We start from the raw sequence: 12,200 nt of genomic DNA on the forward strand, positions 1-12,200 counted from the left end.
AAGGTGCAGAGAAGGGCGATGAAAATGATAAAGGGGATGGGACGACTTCCCTATGAGGAAAGGCTAAAGCGGCTAGGCTCTTCAGCTTGGAGAAAAGGCAGCTGAGAGGAGATGTGATAGAGGTCTAGAAAATAATGAGTGGAGTTGAACGGGTAGATGTGAAGCATCTGTTCACACGTTCCAAAAATACTAGGACTAGGAGGCATGCGATGAAAGCTACAATGTAGTACATTTAAAACGAATCTGAGAATTTTTCTTCACTCAATGTGTAATTAAACTCTGGAATTGTTGCCAGAGAATGTGGTAAAGGCGGTTAGCTTAGCAGAGTTTTAAAAAGGTTTGGACGGCTTCCTAAAGGAAAAGTCCATAGACCGTTATTAAATGGACTTGGGGAAAATCCACTATTCTGGGATAAGCAGTATAAATGTTTTGTACATATTTGGGATCTTGCTGGGTATTTGTGACCTGGATTGGCCACTGTTGGAAACAGGGTGCTGGGCTCGATGGACCTTTGGTCTTTCCCAGTATGGCAATACTTATGTACTATGTAAAAATTTTGTACAGTTTTCCTACCCTTCCTCTCCAAAATACTTGAGCGCGCTGTTCACAGCCGCTGCCTTGATTTTCTCTCCTCTCATGCCATCCTCGATCCACTTCAATCCGGTTTTCACCCTCTACACTCGACATAAACAGTACTCTCTAAAGTCTGTAATGACCTGTTCCTTGCTAAATCCAGAGGCCACTACTCCATCCTCATCCTCCTCGATCTATCCGCCGCTTTTGACACGGTCAATCATGACTTACTTCTTGCCACACTGTAATCATTTGGGTTCCAGGGCTCTGTCCTCTCCTGGTTCTCCTCCTATCTCTCCCACCGCACCTTCAGAGTTCACTCTCATGGATCTTCCTCCACTCCCATCCCGCTATCTGTTCGTGTTCCCCAGGGATCTGTCCTTGGACCCCTTCTCTTCTCAATCTATCACCTCTTCCATGGGATCCCTGATCTCATCTCATGGTTTCCAGTATCATCTCTATGCTGATGACACCCAGCTGTATCTCTCCTCACCAGACATCACCGCGAAGACCCAGGCAAAGGTATCAGCCTGCTTATCCGACATTGCTGCCTGGATGTCCAACCGCCACCTGAAACTGAACATGTCCAAGACCGAGCTCATCGTCTTTCCACCAAAACCCACTTCTCCTCTTCCTCCACTTTCCATCTCAGTTGATAACACCCTCATCCTCCCCGTCTCATCTGCCTGCAACCTCGGAGTCATCTTTGACTCCTCCCTCTCCTTCTCTGCGCATATCCAGCAGATAGCCAATACCTGTCGCTTCTTCCTCTTTAACATCAGCAAAATTTGCCCTTTCCTCTCTGAACACACCACCCGAACTCTCGTCCACGCTCTCATTACCTCTCGCCTTGACTATTGCAACTTACTCCTCACCGGCCTCCCACTTAGCCATCTATCCCCCCTTCAATCTGTTCAGAACTCTGCTGCCACGTCTTATATTCCACCAGAACCGATATACTCATATCACCCCTCTCCGCAGGTCACTTCACTGGCTTCCAATCAGATACCACATTCAATTCAAGCTTCTCCTTCTTACCTACAAATGCACTCAGTCTGCTGTTCCTCACTACCTTTCTACCCTTATCTCCCCTTACGTTCCCACCCGAAACCTCCGTTCACAGGACAAATCCCTCCTCTCAGTACCCTTCTCCACCACCGCCAACTCCAGGCTCTGCTCATTCTGCCTCACCTCACCTATGCTTGGAACAACCTCCCTGAGCCCTTACGCCAAGCCTCCTCCCTACCCATCTTCAAGTCTTTGCTTAAAGCCCACCTCTTCCAGTGCTGCGTTCGGCACCTAACTCTTACCGTTCAGTAAATCCAGACTGCACCAATTTGACTGCCCCTTTCTGATTGACTGTCCACTTGTCTCTTAGATTGTAAGCTCTTTGAGCAGGGACTGTCCCTCTGTCAAATTGTACAGCGCTGTGTAACCCTAGTAGCGCTTTAGAAATGTTAAGTAGTAGTAGTAGTTTTGGGAGATCCTACTTTGGGGACCAGAGAACCACCTATTATTTTTGACACAATCTACTATAATAAAACTCACCCTCAACGTTCTGAAGACAACGTTCAGAAGTCACTCAGTCACTCACTGAAGGGTTCATGGATTCATGGTGGTGAAGCCAGAACACTGACCATGTCTCTCTGCCCCGCCCTCGCATGACGGACCAATCAGAAAAAACACACTCAACATTCTGAAATACAAAGGACCATCACAACACCGTTCCCAGGCAACACTAGGCAACGTAAGACGGACCAATCAGAGGAAACTACGTAACAATAAGGGAGGAGCATTCCCCAGCAGAATGGCTCATTATCTGTGCAGCACGGAGAGCACAGAACCACAGCTGGAATGAGAGAAGAATATTCCAGCTGTGGGTATGTGCAAAAATAGACCGGGGGAGAGAGGGGGGGGGGGGGGATTTTTAAATGCCTAATGCCAGTACTGAAGAGTGCCAGAGGGCCTATAGCACAGACTATATTTGGGATCGCTTGACATGGAGTCAGAGGAGCCGAAAAAACAACGTGCCTGTCACCATCTGGGATGTGGGCGAACAGGACAAGCTGCGGCCCAGCTGGCAGGATTACCCGTGACCCAGCCAGCAGCAAACAGGACCAAGGAAGGGGGAGTGTTTCCCTACTCCTTCCCTGCCCAGGAATCGCTAGAAACTGGCTGCCAAACTAACGAAACAACCGCACACCGACGCACCACCTCCATCATTCGAAAGGCATCCACTCTTACTTCAACAGAAATGCAAACTAATAATACAAAACAAACAAAGAATACATGGTTTCTCAGGCAGCTGCAGGTAACTCTCCACCCCCTTCCTCTTCCCCTTTTTGCCGAAGCGGCCAAGGACCGTGCCCAACCATCCCCAGCCTCAGGCAAGCTGTCTCCCACCTTGGGGATTCCCCGAGCACCCGGAAAAAGATGGCGCTGATTCCTGCAGCGCATAAATGTTCCAGCATCCCCTGCAAGCCGGCCTGAAATGGACCAAACATACCGGATCACCCCCCGACGGCCCAAGACCGTGCTCTTCTCCCTTCCGCCAACTTAAAACAACCATCCCCGTCCTCAGGCAAGCCGTCACCCACCTCCAGGATGCCCAGAACCCCAGCCCAATGGAAAAAGATGGCGCTGCTTCCAAAAGCACATTTCTCTTCCAGCATTCCCCTACAGCAGCCCTGAAACGGGCAAAAAATACCGACAGGACAAGAACGTGCTCCTCTACCTTCCGCCCATCTAAAACAACACTGCTGCCTCAGCACAACACAAAAAAAAAACATGGAAAAAAAAAACACTCAACAAAGGCTGACCCCCCTACAACCACATTCACATTTCACCAACAGAAAGACCCCCCTCCACCAACCTCCTTGACAGACAAAACCACACACACAACAATACAACAGAAACACACCCTCAAAGCCACACACCAATCCATCCCACTTTGCCAGCACAGCACATCCCCCAACCCCCAAGCAAAAAACAAAACAAAACAAAAAAAGACACACATCAACAACCTGCACACACACCCACCCTCACACACTCACACACACACACAAAATAACTCCGTGACACATACACACACACACACACAAAAAAAACCCACATGCTAGCGCCCGTTTCATTGATTTCGGAAACGGGCCTTTTTTACTAGTCTTATTACATTGTCCTGAATGAAAATTCTCTACAGTTTGAAGAAAAACTTCTGCACTGTATTTAGTGTGGTCATGTGTGTCAGGGCCGCAGAGAGACTGGGCTGGGGCCCCCCCCCTCCACCCGCTACCGGGCTGGGCCCTCTCTCCACCCCCGGGCCCTCTCTCCACCCCCGGGCCCTCTGAACTAACCTTAAAAGCGCCTCCCTCCACCTTCGCAGCAAGCAGCAGCAGACCTCTCCTTCCTTCCGTGCCACGCCCTCGCGGACGTTACGTCAGGCTGGAGGGCGGGACACAAGGAAGGAGTGGCCTGCCGCTGCTTGCTGCGAAGGTGAGGAAGGCGCTTTAAAGGTTAGTTCCGGGAGCGACGGTGGGCGGACTGCGGCGGGCGGCACCAGGCCCCCCCCCCCCCCCCCCGGTGGCCCGGGTCCGGGGACTTTTGTCCCCTATGTCCCCCCCTCTCAATGGCCCTGATGTGTGTGTATGTGTCCATCCAGTGTTATACTGTTGCAAGACTTCGCTGAACTCCATTTAGTCTCATGAAACATTCCTTGATCTTGAATTTACTTTAAAACACTTTACAGAAGTTGTTCTTGAAAATGACTGTGCTCTTCAAGGACAAATAATCTTCCTCCCTTACAGAAAAACAGGTTCAAAATAATGTATCTGTTGGCTCAGGATTTATTGTTTTTCAGAACTGATTAGGGTTTGGCCTTTGTTTTTCAGATGTTTCTGTCAGTGTACCTCAGTAACAATGAGCAAGATGTCACCGAGGTTCCGATCATGCCGGAGACCACGTGCAGAGATGTGGTAGAGCTCTGTAAAGAACCAGGGGAGACAGATTGCCATCTCGCTGAAGTGTTTTGTGGGTCAGGTATGAAACTGGATCATGTACATAGTTAATACTGTTACCTGCCTCCTCTGTTTGGTTGGGTCATGGGCACCTTGCTTGCTGCACTGTACAGATTCACTAGTATTTCCATTGTATAGACAGATACGGCATGGGCTCTCTGTACTGCACTGCTGACTGCCTCCAGTGCCTCAGTGTGTTGGGCTTCAGGCTTTGCAAGTGTAAGCCACCTCAATCATGGCCGCCTAGACACTCACCTCCAACAAATTTCCAACCAAATACAAATTGAAGTGTGTGATTTCCAGTTATTTGTGGAGGTGACGTATTTATGGGGGTTGACAGGAGTAGGTTCTGTAGACTCTATAATGAAGGGAACCTAGGTGACCAAATATAGAAGATAAAACCTTTTGAGATGAGTGTGATTTGTACAGTGTCTAAATCTTCACATTTTTACATTTTGCACATTCTGTTTTCAAAATGCATTAAACTAGAAGTTTGTAGAGTGTCTAGATCAGTGAAACAGATTCAACATGAAAGAACAATTCCTTAGCTTCAGCAGCAAATGAATCCAGGAACTGTTGGGTTGTGTCCATCTATCAGCAGGTGGAGATAGAGAACACTAAAAGAAGGCAGTGACCCAGAGATCCCAGGTCCTTCCCTCTTTAGTATATCTCTATCTCCAGCAGGCGTTAGATGGATCTTACCAGCTCCTGGATTCTGTGGGGAAGTTGTAGGCTCCTGGTCTGTCCAATTGAGCTTGGGTTGTGTGGCTTAAGGTGCCCACTTTGAAGGCATACCTATTTGCAAGTCCCTGTTACCCAGAAATTCTATTTCTTCTGCTGCCTTTCGGTACTGTCTGTCTGTGCTGTGCTTGCTGTTTGCCCGGACCTTCCTCACAGCAAAAAAAGAGTACAGCACGTTGCTAGACCCATGCTCCTTTGACCGGATGTTGGAGCGCTGAGCCGCTGCTTGGCTCCTTGGGGGAGGTCAGCTACAGGCATAGCGACTGAGGGGTGAGTCACGCCATTTTTCCTCTTCCACTAGGGCTAGCACTGTTCCGTTGCAGTTCTGGCGGCAGAAACCGTGAAGCTCTGCTCATGCTGTGGCAAATACCGTAATGTGGCGGGGTTATGTAGCTCGTCATGCCTGGAAGGCTTGGGGACTCCGGGGGCAGCGGCGGCTGATATGGAATTTTCCTGCGCTCCCGATGGCAGCGCGGACGCCATTTTGGAAGCGCCTGATCAGCCCGACCATGTGGTTCCTCCAGCGGAGCCATTAGGCAGAACACTGACCAGTGTCTCTGAGGGGGTTTTGTTGCCCAGAGAGCATCGTGGTGCTCCAACTGCCGCATTTGCCACTGTTGGGGAACAGGGGAGTACTTCCCCTGAATGTATTTTATTGATGCACCAAGCCTCTTTAATGAGGCAGGTCTCTACAGTGACTGGCAAATTACCTCTGCAGTCTGCAGTTACAGCAGCTCATGATTTTACAGTACCTGATGAGAGGAGGAAGAAGCCTTGTCTTCGCTTGCAGGGGACGCCCCCCTGCTGAAATGTACGAGGGCCCACTCTGTCAGCAGATTCACTGAGAGAGTGTTCTCTTGTGCGGTCCCTGGCGGGGGCAGCGAAGGGTTCCTCCAAACCTTCTGGGGTGGAGGAACTAGAAGAGGCAGAGATTATGCAAGAGGAAGAGGATGATCAATCCACAGTCCGAATTTTTCATAGGTAAGAGCTTCCCTCTTTTATTACTGACGCCTTGCAGTCTTTCAATATTGAAGACCCGGAGGCGGTAGCGGCCGCTTCTGTTAATGTTAAGATGGCCAGCACTAGAAAACTCTCCTGTACGTTTCCGGTGCATGAGGCTATTAATGATCTCATTACAGTACAGTGGACAGAGCCGGATGGGCCCTGAAAGTTTCCCGGGCTGTGTCTCGTCTTTACCCTGTGGGGAAGCCTCATCTTTCGCTGTTTGCCTTTCTAAGGTAGATGCGCTAGTGACGGAGGTCACTAAAAAGACCATTCTCCCTGTGGAAGGAGGGGTGGCGTTGAAGGATATGTAGGATCGTCGCTTAGAAACGTCTTTAAAGCGTTCTTTTGAGGTTTCGGCCCTTGCTTTGCAATCTTCTGTTTGCAGTTTGTATGCGGCCCGAGTGTCCTGGCCTGGCTTCAGCAGGCAGTCCAGTCCAGCTTGGAATCGGCGGATGCTTTGGCAGAGGTGGTGCCTCGCATGGAGTCGGGGCTAGCCTTTTTGGCCGATGCCCTGTATGATTTGGTGAGAGCCTCCGCCAAACAGATGTCGTTGGCGGTGATAGCGACACGATTGTTATGGCTTTGTCATTCGGCAGCAGATATGGCTTCTAAACAGCTCCTTACCATATTACACTTTCGGGGAAAGCTTTTGTTTAGCGAAGATTTGGAGAAGATTGTAGGATGGAGGACGTTTTTTGCGGAGGGCTTTGCACCTTCGTCCTCCATTGCGTGGGACTTGTGTTGCTGGCTTTGAGCCCCTTAGACAAGCTTCTCAAAAAGATCTTACGCTGAACGACGGTGTTTTTGGTAGCCATGACGTCTGCTCGCAGAGTGTCCGCGTTGCAAGCGCTGTCATGTTGGGATCCATTTTTGTAGTTCTCTGAGTCTGGAGTTACCCTCCGGATGGTTCCTTTGTTCCTGCCTAAGGTGGTTTTGGCGTTTCACCTCAACCAGCTTCTATTCCTTCCGTCCTTTTGGAGGGAAGATTGCCTGGAATCTTTCCGGCAACTGCGTTGTTTGGGTGTTAAGTGCGCGTTGTTTTAGTACTTGCATATGTCGAACAAATTTCGCTGTTCAGATCACCTTTTTGTTCTTTTGCGGAGAGGTTTTCCAGCATCCAAGGCCACCATTGGTTGGCTTAAGGAAGCAATTATATCTTCTTATTCTGGCTGGGAAGTCTCCTCCGGAGGTCTTGAAGGTGCATTCTACGTGGGCGCAGGCTCTTTCTGGGCAGAAACTTCCATGTTTTTGTGCTAGAAATCTGCTGAGCTGCTACTTGGGCTGCTCACCTCTTGTTTGTGAAGCATTATAGGATTGATGTGGCAGCCCGTAATGATAGTTTTGGAGCGGTGGTCCTCTCTCGAGGAGCTGCAGCTTCCCACTCGGTTTAGGGAGTGCTTGGGTACATCCCACCAGTTCCTGGATTCTTCTGCTGCTGAAGCTAAGGAAGGAAAAATTAGGACTTCCCTGATAATTTTCTTTCCTTTAGTTGCAGCAGATGAATCCAGGGTCCCTCCCTGGTTTCATGCTGTGTATTATAGCAGGAGTTAAGAAGAGAAGAGTTCCTTGGTTCTGGACTTTGATTCACTGCGTTTCAGTGAATGTTTTTTGTTGTGAGTAATGTTTGGTTGCTCAGAGCTTTTCTCTGCTTTGGAATGCGTGATATACTAAAGAGGGAAGGACCTGTGATATCTGGGTCACTGCCTTCTTTTAGTGTTCTCTATCTCCACCTGCTGGTAGATGGGTACAACCCTCCAGTTCCTGGATTCATCTGCTGCGACTAAAGGAAAGAAAATGATCAGGTAAGTCCTAATTTTTCCTATAGAAGTATTGGAAAAGTAATGAAGAATATGAAACCAGAAAGTCTTAATTGCATAAGTATTTGCAACCATTGACTCATTACTTTTGTGGAAACCCCTTCCACAGCAATAATAGCCATGAGTCATTGAGTCCACAGGGATGGGGACAAACTTTGTCCCCGTGTCATTTTTTACTTTGAAGCCTGTTAATGAACTGGACTGTAATTTATGTTTAAGTGATGCCTACAAAGATATTTTGATTTTTTTTTTGGAAAAACAAGCAAAAATACTGGCCACAACTAGCAAAATTTGCATGGGGGATCCTGTACATACCAGCACATCTTCTAAGAAGACAATTTCTATTCCAGGAAGGACTGTGGAAGACAGGAGAGCTAGATTGAATCCTGAGATTGTTGATGACTTCTTATTTCTCCACAGATTAAAAAACCATAATAGTGCTTCATAGGTCAAAAGTTTCCCCTCTAGAGCATATAAAACGGGTTGCATTTTGTGAATTAGGATTCCTTGGTGTAGTAGAAGTCACCTATTGTTGGGTTTGGAAGGGTAGAGGGTGGTGGTGGGAAGGAGGGTTATATAGCTGCTCATTGATATTACTGTTCTATGTTTGTAATTTATACAAACAGTTGCACAGCATAGTGTTCCTTTTTATACTTTAATAAAAAGATTTAAATATAAAATCATAAGTGTTCAAGACTTTTGCAGATCAGGACAGAGCCCAAAGGGATGGGACGGAGACAGAACCTGCGGGGATGGGGTGAGGACGGGGACAAACTTTGTCCCCGTATCATTCTCTACTACGGACCCCATTGAGGGAGACCCACTGCTGGAGGGTCTGCTGGGTCCATTAAGCATTTTCCTCTGTACAAGGCTCTTATCCGCATGAGGATGACAGAGTGGGAAATCCAGATGGTCCCCTTAGAGGTGCTAGGACTTGCCGTGGCCCTCCATTCTGCTCAGCGAGGGTGCTTTGGGCCCCTCGTCGGTGCCAGCTGGAGGTAGGCTGTCCCTCTTCCAGGATGAGTGGGCCCATTTCACCTCAGATCAGTGGGTCCTGGAGGTGGTAAGCAGAGGGGTGTTTTCTCTGGAGTTAGCCCGTCTGGTGTCCGATTCCTTCCTGGCATTTTCCTATAGTTCAGCTCTGAAGCAACAGGCTGTCGTGTTCACTCTGCAGCACCTGTGCATTCTCGGGGTGGTGGAACCTGTGCTTTCGGCAGAGCACAGCCGGGGACGGTACTCCATTTATTTTGTTGCACCAAGCAAAGATAGCGCCTTCCATCCCCTTGAACCTCATTGGGGTCGATTCTTGCTTCAGGGTCCAACACTTTCGGATGGAGACATTGTGCTCAGTTATAGCCTCAATATGGCTGGGGAAGTTCCTAACTTCCCTGAACTTCACAGAGGCATATCTCCAAATCCATATTGTGGATCATCACAGGAGATATCTGTGCTTCTGTGTATTGTGCAGACATCAGTTTCGATTGCCTTTTGGCCTGGCTTTGGCACCACACGTTTTCCAAAGTGATGGTGGTGGTAGCAGTTCTGTTGGCATCAGGGGATTTGGGTTAACCTGTACCTGGATGACTGGCTGATTTGGGCTGACTCAGCAGCAGAGGCCTATTAGTCCACTGATCAGATCATCTACCTTCTGGTTTATCCTTGACTAGTACCCTTGCCTGCCAGCATTCCTCTTGTTTTCTTTGGTTTCATTGATGTCCTTGCTGAAAATCCAGCATCAGATAATGTTCAGTGAGTAGAGGTGATAACTGTATTCGTTGATAAAAAGCTACTAGGGGCATTTCATTGAACTGGATTCTCAGAAAGCTCTGTAGTAAAATGGAGATGCTGTTCCAGTGGCTTTGGGACAGAGAGTAGCAGTATATGTTGCTTCAGTATTTTCAGTGAATGGGGTTTGTAGTCCACAGGCATGTATCACCTTGTTTCATTGTCAGATCTGGATACTGGGTCTGAAGTTTATTGAGCAGGACAGACAGGTGCTCTTCACTAACAAATTAAGCCATGCCTATGAGGAAAGGCTAAAGCAGCTAGGGCTCTTCAACTTGTAGAAAATGTGGCTGAGGGGAGATAGGATAGAGGTCTATAAAATAATGAGTAGAGTGGAATGGAGTGAAGCATCTGTTTATGCTTTCCAAAAAACTAGGACTAGGGGGCATGCGATAAAGCTACAAAGTAGTAAATTTAAAATGAATCAGAGAAAATATTTCTTCACTCAATGTATAATTCAGCTCTGGAATTCATTGCCAGAAAATGTGGTAAAGGCGGTTGGCTTAGCAGAGTTAAAAAAAAAAAAAGACTTGGACGGCTTCCTAAAGGAGAAGTCCATTATTAAAAGTCCATTATTAAATTGGACTATTTCTGGGATAAGCAGCATAAAGTGTTTTGTACTTTTTTGGGGATCATGCCAGGTATTTGTGACCTGGATTGGCTACTGTTAGAAACAGGATGCTGGGCTTGATGGACCTTTGGTCTGTCCCAGTATGGCAATACTTATGTACTTATGAGTCCCAGAATGGGTTATGAATCATCCCAAGAGCCATCATTGTCCATCTCAGATTCTAGAGTACCTGGGAGTTCATTTTGACACTTGCTGATTGATGGTGTTTCTCCCAGAGGAGCGGGTGGAGAAGCTGCAGGCACAGAAGGTTAATCGTGTGTCCCCATTTCCATGTCATTCTCTCTTAGTAGCAGCCTAACAGGGCCCCAAAGGCTTGGCTTGTGGCCATGGACATTGTCAGGCAGAGGGAAAGGGAGGTTTGTATGCTGGAGCACGATGAAGGCAGATGCAGGAAAAGTAGGGAGAGAAGATGCAATTCATGGCTTTAAACTGGTGGCTGGGTTGGAGCCTCAGATTAGGTAAATTGGCGATAACGGGATTTGGAGTGTGCCAAGAGCATAAGGTACTGCATACAAATGGAATTTGCCTTATCCCATACAGCTTTGGTTATCTGCTTCCCAGTAAAGGTGATGGGGGTTTTGGGTTCAGAGGCACTGTTTGGTGTCATTAATTGGATTGTTTGTAATGTAAACAACTTTAGTCATTGGAGGCTGTGCCTGAACCATCCATATAATGAGGTTGAGCCAGGGAAAAAGGGAGGGGGAATTACTCTTTGACTCCCTCTGACTAAGGGCTGGAGGACAGCATACCCTAAAGGGCAGCCTTGTGTATAGACCCTGCAGGCAAAGATCCAGTGGAGGCATGGCTGGTGCTGAGGTCACAGTGGAGTGAAGAAGAGGTGCAGATATTGGGATTATATGTTGTGTCTGTAACCTGAACTCCAAGAAGTAACCGGAGGAGTTCAGGAGAGAAAGCAGTTAAATATGTAAAAAATTCCAACTTGGCTGAGGTGGGCTTGTACAAATAAAACTGTAGCCATTGTTAACCCAAAGTTATGATAGTGTTGGTTTTCTTTTGTGTATGGAAGGATGGTGTGACACATGGAGGTATCTTAGGTACTGATGTTATAAATGTTGAAACCAGAGTTTTATTTTTTTTTTTTTTTGTGCATTTGTATCCCACATTTTCCCACCTATTTGCGGGCTCAGTGTGGCTTACAATACATTGTAAATGATGGAAATACGATTTGTTACAACTCAGTTATGGATACATTATGAGAAGTTACGCAGACAAGTCAAAGTATCATTAAGGGAATAGGACCGAGGAAAAGAACAATGGAACAGTGGGAAGAGACAGCGGGAAACTGATAGGGTAATAGAACATTAGCAAAAGAACATTAGGTATAACATTTTCTGTGAGTAACGTATAAATGTGATTAAAATTATGGGGGATGAAAATTCAGAAGAATTTATTGGTGTATTTCTGAAACAGTGAGTGTGGACTTCATGTGTTTTAATCCTTACAATAAATTTTGTCAAAGAGATGGGTCTTCAATAGTTTGCGGAAGTTGGTTAGTTCGTGGATCGTTTTCAAGTTGCGTGGTAGTATATTCCAGAATTGCGTACTCATGTAGGAAAAGGTTGATGCGTGCAGCGCCTTGTACTTTATGCCTTTGCAATTAGGGAAGTGGAGGTTGAG

At 47.3% G+C, this 12,200-nt stretch overlaps 1 protein-coding gene across 1 annotated transcript in view; it reads left to right on the forward strand.

Moving 5' to 3' along the window:
• The window catches only part of TP53BP2 (tumor protein p53 binding protein 2), a 184,219-nt gene that overhangs the window by 88,281 nt on the left and 83,738 nt on the right, over window positions 1–12,200 (forward strand). The window contains 1 exon segment of the mRNA XM_030195966.1: window positions 4,458–4,605. Coding sequence (XP_030051826.1) covers window positions 4,458–4,605 — 148 coding nt within the window.

The sequence above is a fragment of the Microcaecilia unicolor genome, chromosome 3 (assembly GCF_901765095.1).
Source record: "Microcaecilia unicolor chromosome 3, aMicUni1.1, whole genome shotgun sequence".
Taxonomy (NCBI): Eukaryota; Metazoa; Chordata; class Amphibia; order Gymnophiona; family Siphonopidae; genus Microcaecilia; species Microcaecilia unicolor.